Below are 21,219 nucleotides of genomic sequence, written 5' to 3'. Positions count from 1 at the left end.
AATCTCATGATGATGAATGTTGTTGTCTTTCCTTCTGAGATAATCATGAAGCTCAGGGCAGGATGATGGAGATGACCTGGGTGAGGACATTCTTTCCTTTCTCAGTCTTTCCAGTAACGACCAAATAGGGAAATGGCAATGCTTTACACACATCTGATAAAAAGTATGATGGGTTTTTATCTCTTTCTTTGTAGATCAAAGAAAGACCTATAATTACTACAGCACATTGTCATTTACAAGTGACAAACTATATGGTGACTTTGGAAAAGAGGCTTCTAAAAATTTCACAGAAATGAGCCAGAAAATTGAATCAATGGTAAGCATTGTTTTTTTCCATTTCTAGGGCATTTTCTATCATGTTTATACTATAATTTTTTTTGTACTCTAGCTTCTAAAACATCTATTCAAATGATCTTGCATATCTTTGCAAAATGAGAAGAGGCCACTATGTAAGAGATATAAAACAAAACTGGTAACACATGACTTGGGAAAGTATGGCTTGCAGAAACGAACCAAATAACCTTAGCCATTCTTTCAAGTCCCTCCTACTCCTCCTTCCTTAGCTAAGGCTACACTCTAATCAGCAGAATCCAGAAATTCTTGGAATGTGAGGGTTGTTGTCTCCTAGCCTTCCTAAAGAAGACACTTTGAGCAAAAGACCACAAAATGGAAACTATTCAAACACATATTTGAATAGTATTTTAGTATTTAAAATTTTCTAAACTTGGACCAATGTTTGGTACATAAATGTACAGGAAATCCATGGCTACTCATTCCATTAGGTTGGTGCAGAAGTAATTGCGGTTTAAAAGGTTAAACATAATTGTAAAAACCGCAATGACTTTTGCACCAACCTAATATCCTTAAGGCATCAATAGTCATCCTGAGGGATGAATTAAATATTTTAAAAAGTGGAAAAATAAGCAATATAGGCCAAAAGAACAAGGGCCTAGGTGATAACTTCTCATTGTAAGATTACTTAGAGAATTATTTGGACTTTTCCTGATAGTCTGTGAGGTAATTAATGGTATGAAGTGATGGCATTGGACTAGATAATTTCTAAATTGTCTTCCAGTTCTAATACCCTGAGTAAAAACAGAATGACAGTGACTCACCTGGAAACTGCTTAGTAGACTAGAAGTATGAGGATTTGGAAACCTTGGTGAGGAGGAGGTCAAATCTTGACTGTATCTCTACTGGTAAACAACCAGGGAAATATGTGGATAAGCTCTTCTTTAAAGCTAAGTATATATGTAAAATAAAGGAAAGGAAATGGAACTAAAAAGGTCAAGAAAAGATGAAACTATTGTCCTTGTTCTTTGTGCCATTCACTAAAGTAAATTTTACGAGACCCAGACTGACTTAAATATTAAGGAATATAGGTGGGGCTCTTTATTTAATACTTTTCAAAATGAACAGTAATTTTGAAATTATTTGATTAACAACACCCTTAAATAACAATGTTTAAGTGAATGCTGTCATTAGTGGACAAATTTGTACTGTGCTGATTTGTGTCGTAATTGAAATAACTGTCCTTGGGCACAAAGACTCAAAAGTCAATGAAATGCATAAAAATAAAAAGGCTTTGCTTCTTTTAATCAATAGTTTGTAGTAATTGTGTGTAGTAAATATCCTCACACAGAAAACAAGAAACACTTGACATGTTTACTTCGACTCCTAATTTAAAAATTTAAGTTGGCTAGAATTCTTTTTTATAGTAGTAAGAAATATCTCCACAAAATACATTCTTCCACCTTATTAGAGTAAACCTTATAGGGTGTGTTAGGCCAAATATCCCAGTTCACATGGGCCTTCTTATGAGCATTTTGAGTGAATTGGGTACAGACTATGCCAGGATATTGGGCAACTTTTCCACCAGGATTGGGAATCATGTGATACTCTTATGTACTCATTTTTATGACTCAACAATCACTGGGCAGAATTATTTCATTTCCTTTGTCTACCTTTGCCTGTATCTCAGGGTGTAAACACTTTTCAAAAAACAGTATGTTAAAATCTCTTTCTGAGTGTAGCACAGCAGATGTCACTCCTGGGCCCCTCTATTATGGTTCCCAGGTTCCTCCAATTCCCAAAGCAGAGTTCAGTGGAAATCACTGAGTAGAATACCAAAAAGATTCCTCAAGTTTCAGCACATTGTGAAAGGTCGGTCAATGTGTTTTCTTTTGTTTTTAATTTTTTAATGTTTTTAAACTTCGAATTAACTTGCAGAATTTCAGAAAATTGTTCTTGTTGACATAATTTGAATGTTTTTGGAACAGGTGAAAAATGCATTTCAAAAATCTTCATTAAGGGAAGAATTTGTCAAGTCTCACATTATCAGATTCAGGTAAGTAGATCTAAAACGATGACTTCCGAATATAATTTAAAGCTAAAGCTGTTAACCTGGTCCTTAATAAATACTGTTTAAAGTGTTGTGATGTGATGCAATTCAACTCAACAAATACTCATTTGGCACCTTTTCTGTGTAAGTCATGGGTTACAAGGTGCCTTGCTCCTTCTCTAAATCCAAAAGAAAGCATTTGCAAGATGATTGCAAGGGACAGAGGTGTTATCGGCAGTTATGTTATAGAACTGTTTTTTGGGAAACTCCAATGAGCACAAATAGGGACCTAAGCTACATTGTCTGGTTTAATAGGAAATAGAGTTGTAGATGAGGTTTGTTTTCACCTCTTAGCTCTCCCTATGAATTTACTTTACGTTCTTCCACACCACCATTTTCTGCTCCAAATATTTAAGATGATCTCAGATCTGACCATCAACTATTAAGAAATAGAAGTTCAGAGCATAACATTTTAGGCAAAATACTATATGAGGATCGTAAATAATATATTGTCTAAATGCAAATTATTTGTATTTTTCAAAAATAGGATAGGAATTGTTTCCAATATTTTCCAATGACCAAAACTCCCAGTTATTTCTTACTCTATTATTTCACTGACATTTTTGAGGTGTTACTTTGAGGTGTTACTTTGACCACTTTCTGCTGAAAATTCCATACTCTCTGGTGTTTGAAATATTGTTCTTTCTTGGATCTGTATCTACTTCTCCAACCCTTAAATTTTCACTCTCTCAAGGAGACTTCATCCACCCACATGTCTTCATACATTAGTGAAATCTAAGTTTTTACTTCTAGTTTAAACTGTTTTCCTGATTTCTGGAACTATACACCTGCCCATGCACATTTCCTCATGGGAGTTCCACAGAAAATTCTTGAACTCAAGGAAAACCCAATCACACTAATGAGAAACCTGCAAGTCATCATACATTTCTTCCTTTCTTGGCCCCTCACATTTCATGAATAACTAAGTTCTACCAATTCTAGATTCCAAATCCCTTTCCAATTTACCTCTTTATCCTTGTAATCTTGCTACTCATTATTTTTTTCTCATGCTACTGCAATAAGAAGAAGTAGAACTATTAAAAAGATGAAAATAGTCTTAGAGGTGTTGAATTCAGATATTAGGGGACCATATGAGCCTGAAATATGAGTCTGACTTGGGTGAGGAAAAGGGAACTGAGATGAAGATTTATATTTGCTTATCAACTCAAAGTATCAGAAGGTGTGGGTATAAATGGAATTTCCCAGGAAAAGGGTAATGCTGGACAAAAAATGTTCGATGAAGAAAGCTTGAAGAACAACAATACTGAAGAAAATGTAAGAAAAAACAGTACTTAGGAAATAGACAGGGAAGCAGCAGGAAAAAAGGAAAAGTCCTGAGAGAGGCACCACTGATGCTAAAGACAAAAAGTTTTAAGAGAGTGGTCAACATTGACAAATACTCCTGAAGGACCAAGAAATATGGTATCACTGAAAAGAATCAACTAAACATATCAACAAGAAAGTCTTTTGGAGAAAAGACTCAGTGGAGTGGAAGGGGAGGAAGCAGAGTGCTATGAAGTAAATATGAGGCAGAACATAATTTATCCTTCCAAGAAGGTTTGCTGTGATAAGAAGGTGAGAGATTAATTGAATGGCTGGTGTAGACAGAGTGTTTTATTATTATTTTTATTTCCATTAGCCATCCAGTATAGGGATCATCTAAGAAAAAGAAGAAGAAAGAATTGATGTACAGGGTTGCTGAGGCAGCGAAAGGTGATGAGATATATAACAATAATCTCTTTAAAGCCCTATTGGTTTCTTCAAATTACAAAAGCAACACAAAATATTTAAATCTCAATAACACAATATTACATCAAATAGAAAGTGAAAGCTCCCAATAACTTCATTCTCAGAAATAACACATCTTAAACATTTATTTTGCGCATCTTTTCAATGACTGCATATACACCTATTTCATTCTTTAGCTGGCTGTACAAGTATTTGTCAGGGTTGATTTAGCCAATGCCCTTTTGATGGACACTTGTTTTTTACATATTTTTCTGATTTAAAAACAAGGTTACAATGAAAACATGCATACTTATCTCCTTGCACAAACAAGAGTGCATTTGAAGATTAAATTTCTAAAAGTAGAAATACTGTATCAGGGAGGATAGATAATAAATTTTATAATAGATAAACAAAACTGAGCTCTAAAACTAAGATTCTAATTTATATTCCCATTTATAGTTTATGTGAGTAGGGGTCAGTGCAGGGTAGAGGGAGGAGTAAGTTTCCTTGGGAACTGATTGTATGTGAAAAAAAGGGGGTGGAGTAGCTGACAATGAGAAAGAGCAGTCAAAGATGGTGACTTAGTCTAAGGCTAATTAATATTTTATCTTGAAAATACAATCACATGAAGTCAATACAGTTTGGTCAAGCTTTCTAATATGCTTAGGATTAGGACTTTAGGAGAGCCTGAAGGTTGTTTAGGAGAAATGATTGGATTTAAGCCACTGGGAATTAAACTTGAAAGTTAAAGCCAGAGTTGATTTCATATTTATTATGTTTTATAGTTGATAATTTTGAGTGATTGACAAGTGTCTTTTTATATTAATAAACATGTACTTAACTAGATCCTTTGGTGGTAACAGAGACCATGAGCATAGTAGCTTACTATTGGGGAAGCTGACTTGGGAGTTCTGTGTGTGGTTAACAACAGGAATATAGAGGGAAACAAATTGGATATTTTAAAATTACATTTTCGGACTTGTTTTTGTGTGTCTCCGTGTTTCAAAATGAATGATAAAGAAAAAAACATACTGTGATATTACCATAGATCTTATTCTGAACTGTATCTTTTGAAACCACATTTTTCTTTTATTCGTCTATAGTAAAGAGGAAAATGGAGTGTTGGCTCATATGCTGCTGATTTTTAGATTTCGCTCTACTGAGGATCCTGAAACCATAAATAAAACTATTCAATATGTTCTACATGAAAAGCTGCAAGATGCTGTAGGACCCCCTCAATTAGATCCTGAATCAATTGAAATAAAAAGTAAGTTTATTTTTCTTATATAATTTAATTCTCTTACATCGAATAGCTCCATGTTAAGTTTGGTCTTGGGCAATGATTTTTAAAAATTATTTTGGATGTCCTTTAGTTATAGGATCTTACAACCAACAGAACATTTCTTTGGGACCAAACTGGTTCTAATAAAGTATTTAAATTTTTAATACTATCCCAAACTTATGCCTCCCATACAAGTCTGTCATTAATTGCTGGGCCTGGGTTCTATTTCTATATTGGACCTTACACTTTAGCTATAGAATTTAATGATAAACGGAGAAAGTGGCATTGTATATTTATTCCTCTTCTTTTTTGTTGCTTGTATTTTATATATTTTATGTTCTGAAAGTGTGATGTGTGAAAGGTTCATGCCCTCCACATATTTGCCTTCTAATGTCATTGATATACCTTGTTATAGCTTCTTCCCTTAGATCATTTACCAATGAAAAAAATTATAATATTTTTGTTACATTTTACATTGAATATAAAAAGTCTTAGGGTTTGTTTTTGTTTGTTTGTATGTTTTTGTGGGGCAGGGGGAAAATTAAGCAGTGATAGGTCCTCACTACTAGTAAGTAAGAAACATAGGAGCTACTCAGTAGTAATAAAAATCTGGTTAAGAGCCAAGTCATGTGCTATAGGACAATGTTAGTCTATGGAAATACTGTGCAGGCCAAATGTATGATCTTAAACTTTCTAGTAGTCACTAAAAAAGTAAAAGTAAACATGTGAAATTCATTTAAATAGTTTGTATATTTAAACTAATGTATCTAAGGTATTATTAGTTCAACAAGTAGTCAATGTAAAAATAATTTATGAGATATTTTATATATACTTTTTATACTAAGACTTTAAAATCTAGTGTATATTTTATTTTTATAGAACACTTCAATTTAGATGAGCCACATTTCAAGAGGTCACTAGTCATATGTGGCTAGTGGATACAATATGGAATATGGCAGCACTAGAAACTAGACAATAGGGGGCAAATAGAAACAGTGAACACATAGTGCTAATATAAAAGCTGGTAGACTTAAGTAAGGGCCTAACCTGATGATCAGCTATCCTTACTTGCTTAGAAAGGGAGACTTCACTAGTCAGGGCCTGCTACATAATTTGTGGGGCCCAGCACAAAATGAAAATGTTGGACTCTTCAAAAAGCAATTAAAAAGGACTGTTAAAGGTACTAAAATATAAGACTTTTTTTCTTTCATGGTGTCTCTTGACTTGTCATGGTATTTTTATTTGTTAATTAATGTCATTCTAAGTAAAAAAAAAAACCTAAAAATTTAAATTACTACCATGAGTTTTACTGTTCACCTTCATACTATGAAATGTCAATTTAAAATGCAAATATAAGAGCATTTAACTTCTACGTGGAATCACAAAAATTATACAACTGTATTTCATAGCTCATACATACATGTATTTTGGTTTTTACCAGATCAATGAAAACACTGTACAAGGCTAACTCGACCTTTTTTATTTCACTTGTTGACACATGCACATTTTATGAATGCTCTCTACCTTCAGCTTAAGTGAGGGTGGACTAAAAAATCCTTCTACGTCATTATTTTCAGCAGAAGTTGTTGGGAATACAAAGAATAATGAGAGCAAGAAAGAATATGATAGGGTCCCTTGGTTATTCATATCTATTAGAACGTCATTGCCTTCTTTCCGCATTCTAAGCAAGTTCTGGTTGAAAAAGAAAACACGGCCTCCTGGGACTGTCATTGCACTCTGCTTACTTTAGTAGTAGACATCACACACTTATCCTGTACTCACCTGGAGTTTGCTGAACATTGTGGGTCCACCAGAATCCTGAATTAGTAGGGTATTAATAATATTATATACAAATGGTATGACAAAAACCTGTGGATACACGTATTGTATGTATCTCCTCTGCTCATGCCATACTCCATTTTCCTACTGGACTTCATTTTCAAAATGCAAGTTATGAGACAAAATTAATAAGAGATTCAAGACCGCACACATGAAACCAAGTGCAAGGCCATGCTGAGTGCAGGACCCAGTGTGGATACACAAGTCACCCATACATGAAGCTGACCCTGTCAGTAGCATCAACATGCAAAGCCAGAACCTTCTCTAAGAAGAGCTAATGATAGAATGGAACAGGTTAATTGAAACAGGGAGATCAGTGGTGGTGCTTTTTAATATTTACTAAGAATAAATTGTCACTTCTATCTTATTTTCACCATTTCTCCCCAAAAGAGCCAGAATAGAGGAAGTCAGAAAGAAGCCTTTCTAGAATACAGGTTTGTAGTAAATCAATACTACTAAATCTAAAAGAAAAAATAACATCATGATTTTTGCATTTGGAGGTCCCATCTTGCCATGTTCAAAGAGAATACTTTTGGTCATTGGAAATCTCCTGAGTCAGGACATTTGAATGCTTAGAGTTTTATGTATCTGTTAGTTGGCTTATTGTTTGCTTATGGTTTGGGCCCAATTTTTGAGAAGTCAATAAGCTAAGGAGCCATTGGTTAGAGTTGAATGACAATATGAGAGCAAATTTTCTTGCTACAAGTTCAGCAGAAAAAAAAAAACTTATAAAGGGATAACACTGGTTTCAAATGGGAGTGAGAACTAATTTATAGAGATGCCTCTTGGATATGTTATACAAATTGGACCATGCCTACGGGGTTAGTAAATTAATCTGAAATAATGCTCAATAAAAATATCATTGCATTTGAGGAATCAATACTGTGGTTTGGACCATTATTTAACCCAAAGAGATGGGCTACTTGAATGTATTTCCTGGTATAAAACTCAGATTCCTGGCCTTCAATACAAAACTACTGAATCAGAATTAATGTGAAGAGAAACAGGAATTTAAATGAGGACAGTGCTCGCTACGTGACTCTTATCCACACTGTTTAAGAAACACTGTTCAGATCTCCCCTTTTCTCCCCTTCCCCCAAGGCAATGCACATACCATATCTATGATAAACTAACTGTGTTACTTTCTTCACAATCTAGAGATACTATCTTAAAATGGAATTAAGCAGCCTTTAGTATTTGAAGTATTCAGAGGCATTATGAAATTCTGATATGCTGACCCTGTTTACCATTTCTGTGTATTTCAGAAATCAACAACACGGAAACAGACAACTTTCTGAACAATTGTAAGTTTAACATATTTATTAAAATTACATTACTTGAATGTAAAGAGTTAACATTAAATCATTTAGCCTTACTTTGTGTGATGTTATAGGGTCAGAACAAAGTTTGATTCATATGTGCACAGCTCATGGTGCTTTATCTTATCTCTGAGGCACATTTTATTACTAAAGAATAATAAAATTGGTAGTGTTTTGGAGTGAATGTGTCGGGGGACCCATGGCAGATGTGTAGTGGAAGTGAGTTGTGCAGTTGTAAAAGAAGAGACAAAAAATACTTCTTAATATTCTGATTAAAGATATCTATAATATACTCTCACAAAAGTTTTCTAAAGATTATATAAAAGTAATCTGTACATCAGTATTTTTCAACTACAGGCAGAAAGGCATTACTCTACAATAAATAAAATCTTGATGTTTTAAAACCTATATTATGGAAACCACAGGCAATTATTGGGTTGGAGTACATACTGATGAAATTACCAAAGGCCCAGATAATATATTTCTCATATTTTAAAAGTACTGATGCTAGGCCTAGTATTTTCTTTCCTCAGAGCAAAGTACTCCACCAGGATTTGGAGAATGTATTTGATAGTTACAGAATTAGTGCAGAATACATTTACATGTACCTTTAAAGATGAAAGAAAATGTACTACTCAATAAACGTGGAACCAAAGAATAATCCCATGACCTAAATGGCATATATTCTTGCCACCAATATTAGGTACATATTATGTGCTAGTGCTATGTTAAGCAATAGGGATATAAAAAGGATGAGACATTATCCCTGCCTAAAGAAGCTCATATTCTAATGGGACCAGATGTACAAGACTAGTGCATGAACACATAATTCTAAAACAATAGTTCTCAAACTAGGGCAATTTTGACCCCCAAGAGATCATGTCCCATGGTGGCATTTTTTTTGTGTGGGAAATGCTACTGGTATTTAATATGTGTAAGCCAGGGATCCTTCTAAATATCCTATGATGCACAGAACAGTGCTCCCCACCCCACCAACTAAGAACTATCCATCCCAAAATGTCAATACTGCCAAGGTTGAGAAACCCTGTAATAAACAATGTTGAAGAAGATTATATATATCCAAAAAATGTATACACATTTTAAGAAAGGAAAAAGCTATTAAAATTGTAATACTCAATATATACTGATAACAAAAGATGAATACAAGTCATGTTTGACTTTTGCAATTATGAGAGGTGCTCAACGTGGTTACCATTAGTGTCCAGACACTTATTGGAAAGTCCAGATTACGGAAAACTATCTGTTTTCCATTGTGTCCAAAGTGTCAACTTGTATACATTTTTTTGGCAGCCCCAGTATATATGGGTATATATATGGCACTCCCTCTCTCTTTCCATACACACACACACACACACACACACACACACACACATATAAACACACACACACATATATATATATATATACGTATATACATGTATATATGGAGAGAGAGAGAGAATTTTTTTTTAATGGAAGCATTAAGAAAGGCATAATTGATGCAGTTTGGGGATAGGGAATTGTTAGAGAAGGCATCCTAGAGGAGGTAATGATTGATTTAAATCTTACATGATGAATAAAAATTAAATAATGAAACACACAGTTTAAGGAAAGGTAAGAACAAGAGAAAATGTTTGATACCGTTGGAGCACAAAGTATCAGAAATTTGGGACATAGTAACATAATTTGATACTTAAAAACAACTGCTAACTAATGCATCATCTCTCTTTGGCAGGTTGTGGGACTCGAAGGAGTAAAACTACAAAACAGAGTCTCAGGATTGTTGGTGGGACACAGGTAGAAGAGGGTGAATGGCCGTGGCAAGCCAGCCTGCAATGGGATGGGATCCATCGCTGTGGAGCAACTTTAATTAATGGCACATGGCTTGTGAGTGCCGCTCATTGCTTTAGAATGTAAGTCCTGAACCTCGAGAGTGATTGGGAGTAAGCAGAGTGTATCGGGGCTTGGGAAGAAGGAAATACCTTATGAAGTTTGATAAAGAGTTTAGTATATAGTAAAGAACATATGTGTCACAAAGAGTGGGAAACACAAACTGTAGTAAGACGTTTTATAGTCTGAAAATGGAAATGGCACTGAAGTCCCTGTAGGTAAATTATCCATTGATAAATAATAATAATTTGTCAAAGGGAACAGGAATTTTAATGTCATCTTTGGACTTTGAGCTGGAGAAGAGCCATATCTCTCTGCTGCATATCTATCAAAGATGGAGGATAGGTAGATTGTAGGTTTGAAATTTCACATGATGACAATTAAATGTGAAGGAATCTGGTAGTAACAAATTATGCAAATGAATAGTTATATTCCAAGGAATGGAAACCTTTCAAGCCCGTGTAAAATGCTTACGGTGTAGTAATCCTTTGTTCAATTTTTGTGTAGCCGTTTTGGTTTTCAGAGAAATGTGTATGTATATTTATAGTTAGTTAACATGGTACACATAGAATACATTTAGTTCTCTCATTCTGTACAGGATATGCTTTCCTTATGTCCCTTGAAGTCACTGATGCCCAGAAATGTCTAAAGGCTTTAGGATCTGGAGTGGGTGACTCAGTCATGCAAAGCAGCACGTATATCCCAAGAAACATGCCATTGTGGCATTTCTACCTGATCTGACCCATGAACCTGATTCTTGGATTGGAAAGAGTTTGTTTCTATACACAGAAACTATAATTTTAAAAGGAAAAACTTATACTGACACCTGTAGACTAAATTGCTTAGTAGAAATCATTATATTTGTAGCATGGTAGAGTGGAATTTATTCTTCATACTTTCCTCCCCAGGTATAATGACCCAGCCAGATGGACTGCCTCCTTTGGAGTAACAATAAATCCTCCAAAAATGAAAAAAGACATCCGGAGGATAATTGTCCATGAAAAGTACAAATATCCATCACATGACTATGATATTTCAGTTGCAGAGCTTTCCAGCCCTGTTCCCTACACAAACACGGTGCACAGAATTTGTCTCCCTGATGCATCCCATGAGTTCCACCCAGGTGATGAGATGTTTGTGACTGGATTTGGAGCACGGAAAAATGACGGTGAGGATCTGAAGAGAAACTCAAATCATAGTAATCTAATTTAGTATTCTAAGGCATTCAAAGAATGGAATGTCTTATGCCAAAATATGTTACTGGGTTGGTCATATCAACCTGGGCCAAGTCAGGTCCTGCAGGTAAACCAAGTCACTTAGAAGATACATCAATTCCTTTATGCCGTAGGTTACTATCAAGTGCATCAGTACTACTGTTGCAATAGTGCTTGGCAAGGTGTCTGAAAGAGTAAATATATTTGAACTTTTTAACCAGGGAATTAACAGCATAAGAGATCAGGGGTCATTAATATATCCAATTATGAAGATCAGAGAATCCTAAAACCACTATGCCCACCTCCCCACACTCCAAAAAATACCTTTTAAGCTTAACAATTAAATGGAAATTACTTAAACAACTTGAGGTTCTTTCCTAGGCATCTAAATTTTTATTTAAAACAGGAAAGAATTCTCTCCCCAAATATTACTATATTTGAAAAAATTCATATCCTAAGATTCTATACCAACATCTTGTCCAATAATTATGAAAGACTTTCTTCAGGTTTATAAAATATATGTACATCTACAAATATAGAGACTATTTTTTTTCCCTTTAGGTAACAGTGAAAATCATCTTCGGCAAGTACAGGTGGATCTCATAGACACTAAAATCTGTAATGAACCTCAAGTTTACAATAATGCCTTAACTCCTAGAATGTTATGTGCTGGTTCCTTGAAAGGAAAACGAGATGCATGCCAGGTAAGTAGTCTGACCTATTAGCATGCTGCACAATTTTTGTTCACCTTATATTTTGAAATAATTATAGATTTACAGAAAGTTGCAAAGAGAGTACAAAGGGGTCTCATGTATCATCCACCCAATGTTCTCCAATGGTTACATCTCACATAACTATAGTACAATATAAAATCTGGAAACTGACATTGGTACAGTGTGTGCTTCTAGTTCTATGGCATTTTGTCACATGTACAGATCTATGTAACTACCACTACAGTTGAGAACTATTTCATCACCACAAAGATCTCCTTTCAGAGTAACACCTACTTTCCTCCCCCAGTCCCTCTCTCATCACTAACACTTGGCAATCACTAATCTGTTCTCCATCTCCATAATTTTGTAATTTCAAGGGTGCTATATAAATAGAATCATACAATAATTTTTTTTTAGAATTCTATTTTTACTTATCTGTTAGTGTTTTTGACTAGACTATCTCTTGGGTTATCCTGTTTAGGGTTTGCTAAGCTTTTTCAGATGCACGTTTATGTTCTTTGATAAATTTGGGAAATTTTCAGCTACTATTTCTTTGAATATTTTTCAGCCCCACCTTCTTTTCTGCCTCCTTCCAGGCTCTAATGGCAGGAATATTAGTTCTTTTGTTATAGTCTCATAGGACCCTAAGCTTCTGTTGTTCATTTTTTCTTTTCAACTTCTCTTTCTCTCTGTTCAGATTGGGTAATTTCTATCATTGTATCTTCGAGTTCACTGATTTTTAATTCTGTCATCTCCATCATCTCCATTTTTTTGTTAAGACCATCCAGTAAGTTTCTAAAATATTTATTTTGATCATTGTATTTTCAGTTCTAAGATTTCCACTTGACTCTTCCATTTGTATCTTCTATTTCTTTGCGGAAAGTTCTTATTTTTTTTTCATTTGTTTCCAGCATGGTGGTAATTGCTTGTGAAGACATTTTTGCAATGGCTGCTTCAAAATTTTATGTTAGATAATTCCAACATCTGTGTCATTTCAGTGTCGGTGTTTGTTGATCGCCTTCTCTCATTCAAGATTATCTTGGTTCTTGGTATGAGAGTGATTTTCAAATGTACCTTTGATATTTTGAGTATTGCTACGAGAGTCTGGATGTTATTTAAATCTTCTATTTTAGCAGGCTTCCACTGACATGACACTGGAGGAGATAGAGAAGTGCTGCCTCATCCCCACTCATCCTCCTTTGACACTTGGGTGGAGGAGTAGTGCCTCATTTTGCTGGATGGAGGTGGAATTTCAGGCTCCCCAGTAGGCCTCCGCTGATATCAGTCTGGATGGAACACCTTGTTACTGTTCCCTTTGGGGCCTCCACTGACATCATGGGGTAGTGATCTCATTAATGCTTGGCACTAGTGAGAGTCCTGACTCTCTTCTAGGTCTCTTCTGGTATTACCCTAGTGGGAGGGAAAGTTATACCTCATTACCACTGGACGGTGCTCTAGTATCTCCCTAGCTGGTCACCACAGGAGAGACAGAGGAAGCCTTTGTTGTCACCTGGCAAAAATGAAAGTCTGGCTCCCCACTCAGTCTTCTCTGACACCAGTTTGGTGGGGGCGTTGGGCCTCAACACAATGGCAAGGGTGGAATTCCCAGTTCCCCACGTAGCCTGTACTGACAGGGGTGGGATGGGGCCACATGTTTTTTGCTTGTTGTTTTTGTTGTTTTCTGTGTTTGGCTAGAGTAGAGAGGATATTGTCTAAATGTTTTTCTGTCTTCCTAGGTTACTTTCCTTTCTGGTTCTTTGATTAGAGACACAAAACTTTTCTTGAGGCTTCTTTTTCATTTGCACCTGTTGCCAGGTTGCTGGTTTCTTCAGCTCCATGCTCAGAATAAATGAAGGGAAAACAACAACAACAACAGCAGCAGCAACAACAACAGCAGCAGCAACAACAGCAAAAACAAAACAAAAGCAAAACAAAACAAAAAACCAGGGTCCAGGGAGCTCACTGCTGTGTCATTCCTTGCGTTCTGAGGTTCTTAGCTTATTGACCTTCTTTGCTCTACCTTTCAGAATCCTTTTATATTTATTTCTAATGTCCAGGATTTTTTGTTTTTGTTTTTATCTGTATTTCGCTTGGGTAAAAGGAGTGTCTATTCCATCTGGGTCCAGAGCACAGACATCTTTTTGAACCTTGATTTTGCTTTCCAGTACATAGGCTAGCACTGTCAACTTTGTACTTTCGTCAGATATGACAACCATGACGTCTACAGCTTCACGAACACTGCTGATAAAATCTTTGAAGGAATCAATAACTGATTCCTTGGGTATGTCTCTAAATACACCTATAATTTTTATCTTGTGATTTGACAGACTTAATACTTAATGTGCTCTTTAAGCCTCATATTGGTCTTTGAGATTTCATGCTATTCTTTATGTTTTCCAGTCTGGATTCATAGAGTGGATATCATTCATTTCTAAGATTTTTTTGTTGTTGTTGCAACTTTCCATTTTTTCCTCTCTCTCGTGCACACTGCACCTATTTTTTTCCATTCATGGGCTTCACTTCCCTTAATGCACAGCTGACTTCACCATAGTCCTTTTCCAACATTTACCTCTGAGTCAGTCACTTTAGTTCAGTTGGTTACATTAAACTCTTTTACCCAACTGTAACCTTTCTGCACACTTCTGGCAAATGCTCAAAACTGAACTCATGCTCAAAACTGAACTGTTTCTTTTTCTGCTCTGAGGCCCTATTTGTTCACGAAGGAAGACATGAAACAATGTAGATTGGGTCCATTACAAAATTCTACAGAAAATTGAAGTTGATTCTGTAAATAAACGTACTAAAATAAACCAACTTAATAAAAATTTCACTGGAAAATACACTAAATTATCATTATTTACAGATTTCATACTTGTGAATTTACCTACTTATTAAGATTTGTTTGAAAATCTCAAAGTCAGTACTCAAGGCGCTTTCATGGTCATTCACGAACATGTGCAAAGTGGTAAAAAATTTGAGTCACCCAATGAGCATGCTCCCACCTCAGGTTGTAAAAAGTGATGCTGCCTTCATGTTCTGGCTTTAGTACCACAAACTTATGTCCTTTTTGTGGCCTATGTAGTGCCACATTTTTGTGCTTTTTGTTGGTGATTTTGCTATTTAAAATAGTCCCCAACTGTAGTTCTGAAGTGCAAGAAGGCTGTGATGTGCTTTATGGAGAAAATGTGTATGTTAGGTAAACTTCATTAGGCATGAGTTTTAGTTCTGTTGGCTGTGAGTTCCATGTTAATTAATCAATAATATATGTTAAATAATGTGTCTTTAAACAGAAAACACACATCAGAAGTGCTTATGTATTGATTAGTTGACAAAAACCTGACTAGAGACTCAGGGAAATCTAACCCTGTATTTCCCCTAAGAGCAATGATTGACTATTCACTAATTCAGTGTTTACAGCAATTTCATAGAACATAGCTACCATGAATAATGAGAATCAACTGTATTTTATTTGTCTTCTTGATAGTCATAGAAAACAGAATCTATAATCATTGTTTAGACATTATTGTAGACCTTCTCTCATCTTAATCACCTTCATCCTACTTGCCTCCAACTTTACTAAAACCATTGACAACATCTTGTGCTTTCACATTTGTGATCATCATTTATGATCTTCATTCAAACACCTCAGCCTCTATTTATAGTAACTTTCTTCCTAAAAGCATCAGAGGAACAGCTGTATTATTTTCTAGTCTTTTATTTTTAATTTTGTTACAGAAATTTCAAATGCACACAAAAGTAGAGAGAACAGTACAATGAACCCCCATGTACTTATCACCCAGTTTCAACAATTTTAAACTCGTAGCAAATCTTATTTCCTCCCTGTATATCCTAACGCAATCCCCTCAGCCCTCCCCTCCACTCCAAAATTCCAGATCTATTTTGAAATAAATCACAGATGTCATACAATTTCATCTGAAAAATATATCCCGTATTCTACAATGCTACTTTCATGATGGTATTAAAGATGAATGTTCTTTACAAATTTGGGAAATTAAAGATGGATAACCAAGTTTAGCCCTGGATTACAATACTTTACTTTGCTATCTCTGGAGGGAACTGGCACCCATCTTTTTTTATTCTTTTTCTTTTATGTCTAGCACCGACAATTTTGTCTCTTGACTGGCTCCCTATGTTTTAATATCACAAAAATCATCAATAGCCTCACATGCAAAAATCTTTACTTGTGTCTCCTATTCTTTCCCATCTCAGTGGCATTTTGCTACCTATTCTTTGTTAAAATATGATTCTTCTTTTGGTTCTATGGTTCCGAAATATGCTATTTTCTTCCCCTCCTCTCCAAGCACTCTATTCTGGTTTCTGCTTTTCGTTCTTCTTTCTATCCCTCTGTCTAAGCCTGGCTTTATCTCAAGACTCAAATCTCAGATGAAATTTTTCTGTTCTCTACATATTTACTGAAAGAAGCTATCTTTTCTTTGAACTCATCTGTCACTTTAATGACTTCTAAATCTACATGTCCAGAATTAACCTCTTGTCAAAATTTAGTCTCATATTTCCATCTACTCCCAACTCATTTTCCTTTATGTGTATATGTTTTAAGTTGTAAATGTAAGACTAAAATTTGTATATGTTTAATCACAAACTCAATGGGCATCATGCAATGTTAAACGGGATTTCCCATTTTCAAGTTTCTCACTTATGTTATCAGGATTCTTGGAATCTTTTACTCTTGTATCTCCTTCATATGGAGTTAATCAAGTCCTAGAATATTTCTCCCAGATTTATTTCTTTTGTCTCCATTCATTCTGTTAACACTCTATTCCTTCATTACTTCATATCTTGATCATTAAAGTTGCTTCCTGGTTTGGCTTCTTCTAATTTTAAAAGTTTCTGTTATGTGCATCCCTGAATAGACTTCTTGTTCTATTTCTTACTGAACCACTCATTAAAAATATTAGAATTTATGGAAAAAATAGGGTTAGAGACAGACCAACAGACCCTGCAAAGGCTATGCAACTTTGTAACTAGAGAACTAACAACAACAAATAATTGTATCTTGAAAAATAACTTGGATGGTGTAGACAGGTAGAATGCCCTGGGTGGCTGGAGGCTGCCTTACGGGATGTTAAAAATGCACAGAAACAATAGAGTGGAAATACCAGCTTCCTGGGGCCGACACAATGCACGTGGGAATGAAGCCCTGAGCAGAGGAGGCAGTGCAACAAGCCAAGATCTAAGAACTAAGCCAGGCTGGGTTGTGCATTTTTGTGTATGTGTGGTGGTGGCGGTGGTGGTGGTAGTGGTGGTGGTATATGTGTGGGCGGTGATTCTAGGCACAGACACTTTCTAAACATTTTGTTAAAATAGGGCCCCAAAGGCTTCTGCCTATGAATAGCTGAGTTGATAGCTTTTTCCTTTTCTCCTAAAGATTATAATTCTCTTCCCATTATTCTGGCTTCCCTGAGTGAGACAAAACACATATAAACCATCACTTCCATCTTATACTGACACAACTCCCAATTCACCAACAGTGTGTGGGCTAACTTGTGTTAGCAGAACAGACTATATCTTTCTCAATTTGATGCTTGCTGGACATCACCGTAGTTTTCTTCTTGTATTGCTGTTAAGTATTTGCCATCTTTTTTCTTTGATTACTTTATTCTCAGACTCCTTTACTCCTGTCTCTTAAACAGATTTAAACTTTGTTGTCTCTGGCATCGACTATTTCTTTATCCTAAACTGGTCTGCCTAGACTTAGGTTTCAATTGTCAAAATGATTTATTTTCAAATAGCATAGTATGGCACATCTTATTTCTGTAGATTGTAGGCTCCTTGAAGGCATGTTTCTAGTCTCTTTATATCTCCTGCTGCATATGAAGGCATCAGTAAACACTTATTGGTAATTGATTTAAAAATTACAAACATGTTATTTCAAATTCAGCTATTATAAGTGTTAAATAATTTTTTACATGGGAAAAGAAAAATTCACAAGGAAGATAGTATAATGTGTGTGTGTGTGGGGGGGAAATGGGCTTCTGAATTACGTCACTCTAGATTATTCAAATTTAAGTTCTACCCCTGAATAGCATGTGACAGCAAGCAAATAACTTAATTTGTACGAGTTCCAGTTTCTTTATTGTTAAATGGAGAAAATAAAACCTAATCCCATGTTTCATTGCCAGAATTACAGGAGTTAATGAGATAATATGCTAATTAATTAATTAAGAGTTTCATAGAGTGCTTAATACTTAATGATACCAGGAATTTGAGGAATAATCAGTCAGTCCCTTGTTTTTATGACCCTTTTAAGGAGATAGCTTTCTGGAGTTCACAAGAAATAAACAATTGGCATTTGTGGTTTTGTATATGTATTTACTAAGTCCTGCTCTGTGCCAGGCTCTATGCTAATCACTTTGCCCACTACAAAATAATTATCAAACTACAAAATAATCATAATCTACAAAATAATCATCAGACGTAGGTATTATTAGGAGCATTACACATAAGTAAATTAAAGGTCTTAGCCAGCTTGGAAAAGCCAGACTTGAGATTTAAACCCAGGTGCTGACTCTAATGTTTGTGCTGTTTATCAGTGATAGACTCATCACCCTTCTTTCGGGAGGTGTGTCACACTGATAAAGAGGCAACCAGTATGGACAGTTGTTTTGTCTGACATACCTGACAGGTTATGAACACTGTTTTCCAAAGAGATGGAGACTTTAATATCAGTGTACTGAACCCTGAGGCTAAGCCAATTCTCCAGGTCTTGGGGCTCCTCCTTTATGTGAATTACTGACTTAGAGGGAATCACTTGTGCATCTGAACACACTGAAGATTTTTGAAAGCTCCCCTTTCATTAAACTCAAGTTAGAGAAATAGTAAACTCCTCCATAGTGGATGAGTTATTAATTACTAATCTCTTTCTTCTTCTTTAGGGTGATTCCGGAGGACCACTGGTTAGTCCAGATGCTAGAGATATCTGGTATCTTGCTGGAATAGTGAGCTGGGGAGATGAATGTGGGCAACCCAACAAGCCTGGTGTTTATACGAGAGTGACTGCCCTCCGGGACTGGATCACTTCCCAAACTGGTATCTAAGAGAGAAAAACCTAGTAGAATGGAATGCATTTTTGTTCATAAGCCATTCTTTGAAATAACAGAATCGCAGAAGAAGCTTTGCAGATCCCCTGGATCTGACCATAGAATGAAACTGTGTGCCTGATGCATAATTTCCATCTTAGCTCTGCTCCACATGTGAGCATCCCGCTTCTGTGAGATGGATTCAGTCTCAACTTATATTCATTTATTTTCTAGTTTTCTGTCATTGAAATTTTTGCCTTGTAGACATAAATTTCTCATGCATATATACAATAAGTAGTGATCCCTTCCTTCATTTTCCCAGCTTCTATCATCTCAGTAAATTTCTGCTTTTAAGGTGCAGGACAAAGAATAAACGGAAATATAAAAAGGAAAAACTACATCTTTATATACAGCAAAATATTGGGTGCTTTTTTTTTCTCAGCAGAATGAGGAAAATGATTATGTTCATTATGAAAGGTCAAACAGAGACAGCAGAATATCAAATACTTTATGATGAAAAAAGAATAGGAACTAAGTTAAGGAAATATAGAGAGAAACCAAGATATAGCTTTTGTGTGTGTGTGTGTGTGTGTGTGGTGTGTGTGTGTGTGTGTCAAACAACTACAGAAATAAATGTGGGGAAGATTCTGTTTTCTTGCAACTGACAATATTTATACAAATTCTATATAATGTATTTGTTCTGAATAACTTAAAGTGAATAATATTTATTTAAAATTGCACTACTGAGGATATCAATATATAATAATAAAAAGTAATAAATCTTCCATTTGCTTGATATTACAGTATGGTAATCTATGAAGCAGGGGAGAATGGAGAAATATCAGTAATTAGTTTAGTGCAAATCTTTTTAAAATCTGAGGCTAAAATGAAAATTTATTTAAGAACAACTATCAAACGTATGTGGTAAGATTTATATGTGGTTGAATGGGAGGGAGTGAAGAGAGAATCAGTTCAAACTATTGAATGAAATGGGATTATAGCCAAGTGCCTGTGTATTTTAGTTTGTAGCTTTCCCAAATTGCAAAGCCTTGAAAGTGAATAAAGTCCAGGTATTAGTATGTATTATAATCATGCCAAGAAAGCTAGAGTTCATACCAACATTCTGAAATAATAGCAGATCTTCTTCCCTCGCTGCTGTGGTTTCATCCCATGCGTCCACTGTGGGCTTATCTGGGTCCAGATGGGAAGATATAGAGCAGATATCCTGGAAGCTGACTCCCTGCTAAATCTAAAATGGCACTGAATTGCTAACTGCTTAGATACAAAATGAAAGATTACAAACCTAATATTAGCCACCTTCATAATTTCAGTTTTGGTAAATTACTGCTGAGTTGTTAGAGACACATCATTCAAGTGGTCTAGGCCATTATAAAGTTAGGAATGGTGCTGTGGCATACATCATGCTGATGGCGAGATTTCACTGAATCTTTCCTTACCCTTTCCTCAATTGTATAAAGCTACTCATACAAGTTCTGTATTACACCACTTTGAAAACCAACAGTAGCATTTTGACTTTTATTGTCCCAAATAACATTGGCCTATGAACTGATAAAATTCAGGCACTTGGCTAAAATATGAAAACTGGCATGAATTGATAGTTAAAGATTTTGCAGAAACTGTTTTTGTTCCATTTAATAAAACATTTTGAGAAGAAAACAAGATCAAGGGAAATGATGAATTTTAAACAAAGATTTAAAGTACATTTCAAAGTAAATTACTTTCAGTGTTCCATTAAAAAATTGGTCCCCCTTATT

General features: G+C 35.4%; 1 protein-coding gene across 1 annotated transcript in view; it reads left to right on the top strand.

Annotated features, from left to right (window-relative positions):
• Positions 1–20,038, top strand: part of LOC117021950 (transmembrane protease serine 11E-like) — a 39,065-nt gene extending 19,027 nt beyond the window's left edge. The window contains exons 3-10 of the mRNA XM_033105373.1: positions 195–316; positions 2,280–2,347; positions 5,233–5,396; positions 8,516–8,554; positions 10,305–10,482; positions 11,368–11,627; positions 12,235–12,377; positions 19,301–20,038. Of these exons, the coding sequence (XP_032961264.1) occupies positions 195–316; positions 2,280–2,347; positions 5,233–5,396; positions 8,516–8,554; positions 10,305–10,482; positions 11,368–11,627; positions 12,235–12,377; positions 19,301–19,462 (1,136 nt within the window). The 3' untranslated portion in view covers positions 19,463–20,038. The remainder of the gene's footprint in view (positions 1–194; positions 317–2,279; positions 2,348–5,232; positions 5,397–8,515; positions 8,555–10,304; positions 10,483–11,367; positions 11,628–12,234; positions 12,378–19,300) is intronic.
• The last annotated feature ends 1,181 nt before the right edge of the window (positions 20,039–21,219 follow it).

This window comes from Rhinolophus ferrumequinum, chromosome 5 (genome assembly GCF_004115265.2).
Source record: "Rhinolophus ferrumequinum isolate MPI-CBG mRhiFer1 chromosome 5, mRhiFer1_v1.p, whole genome shotgun sequence".
NCBI lineage: Eukaryota > Metazoa > Chordata > Mammalia > Chiroptera > Rhinolophidae > Rhinolophus > Rhinolophus ferrumequinum.
Note: the sequence above shows the minus strand (reverse complement) of the source record. Positions and strands in the feature narration are given on the sequence as shown.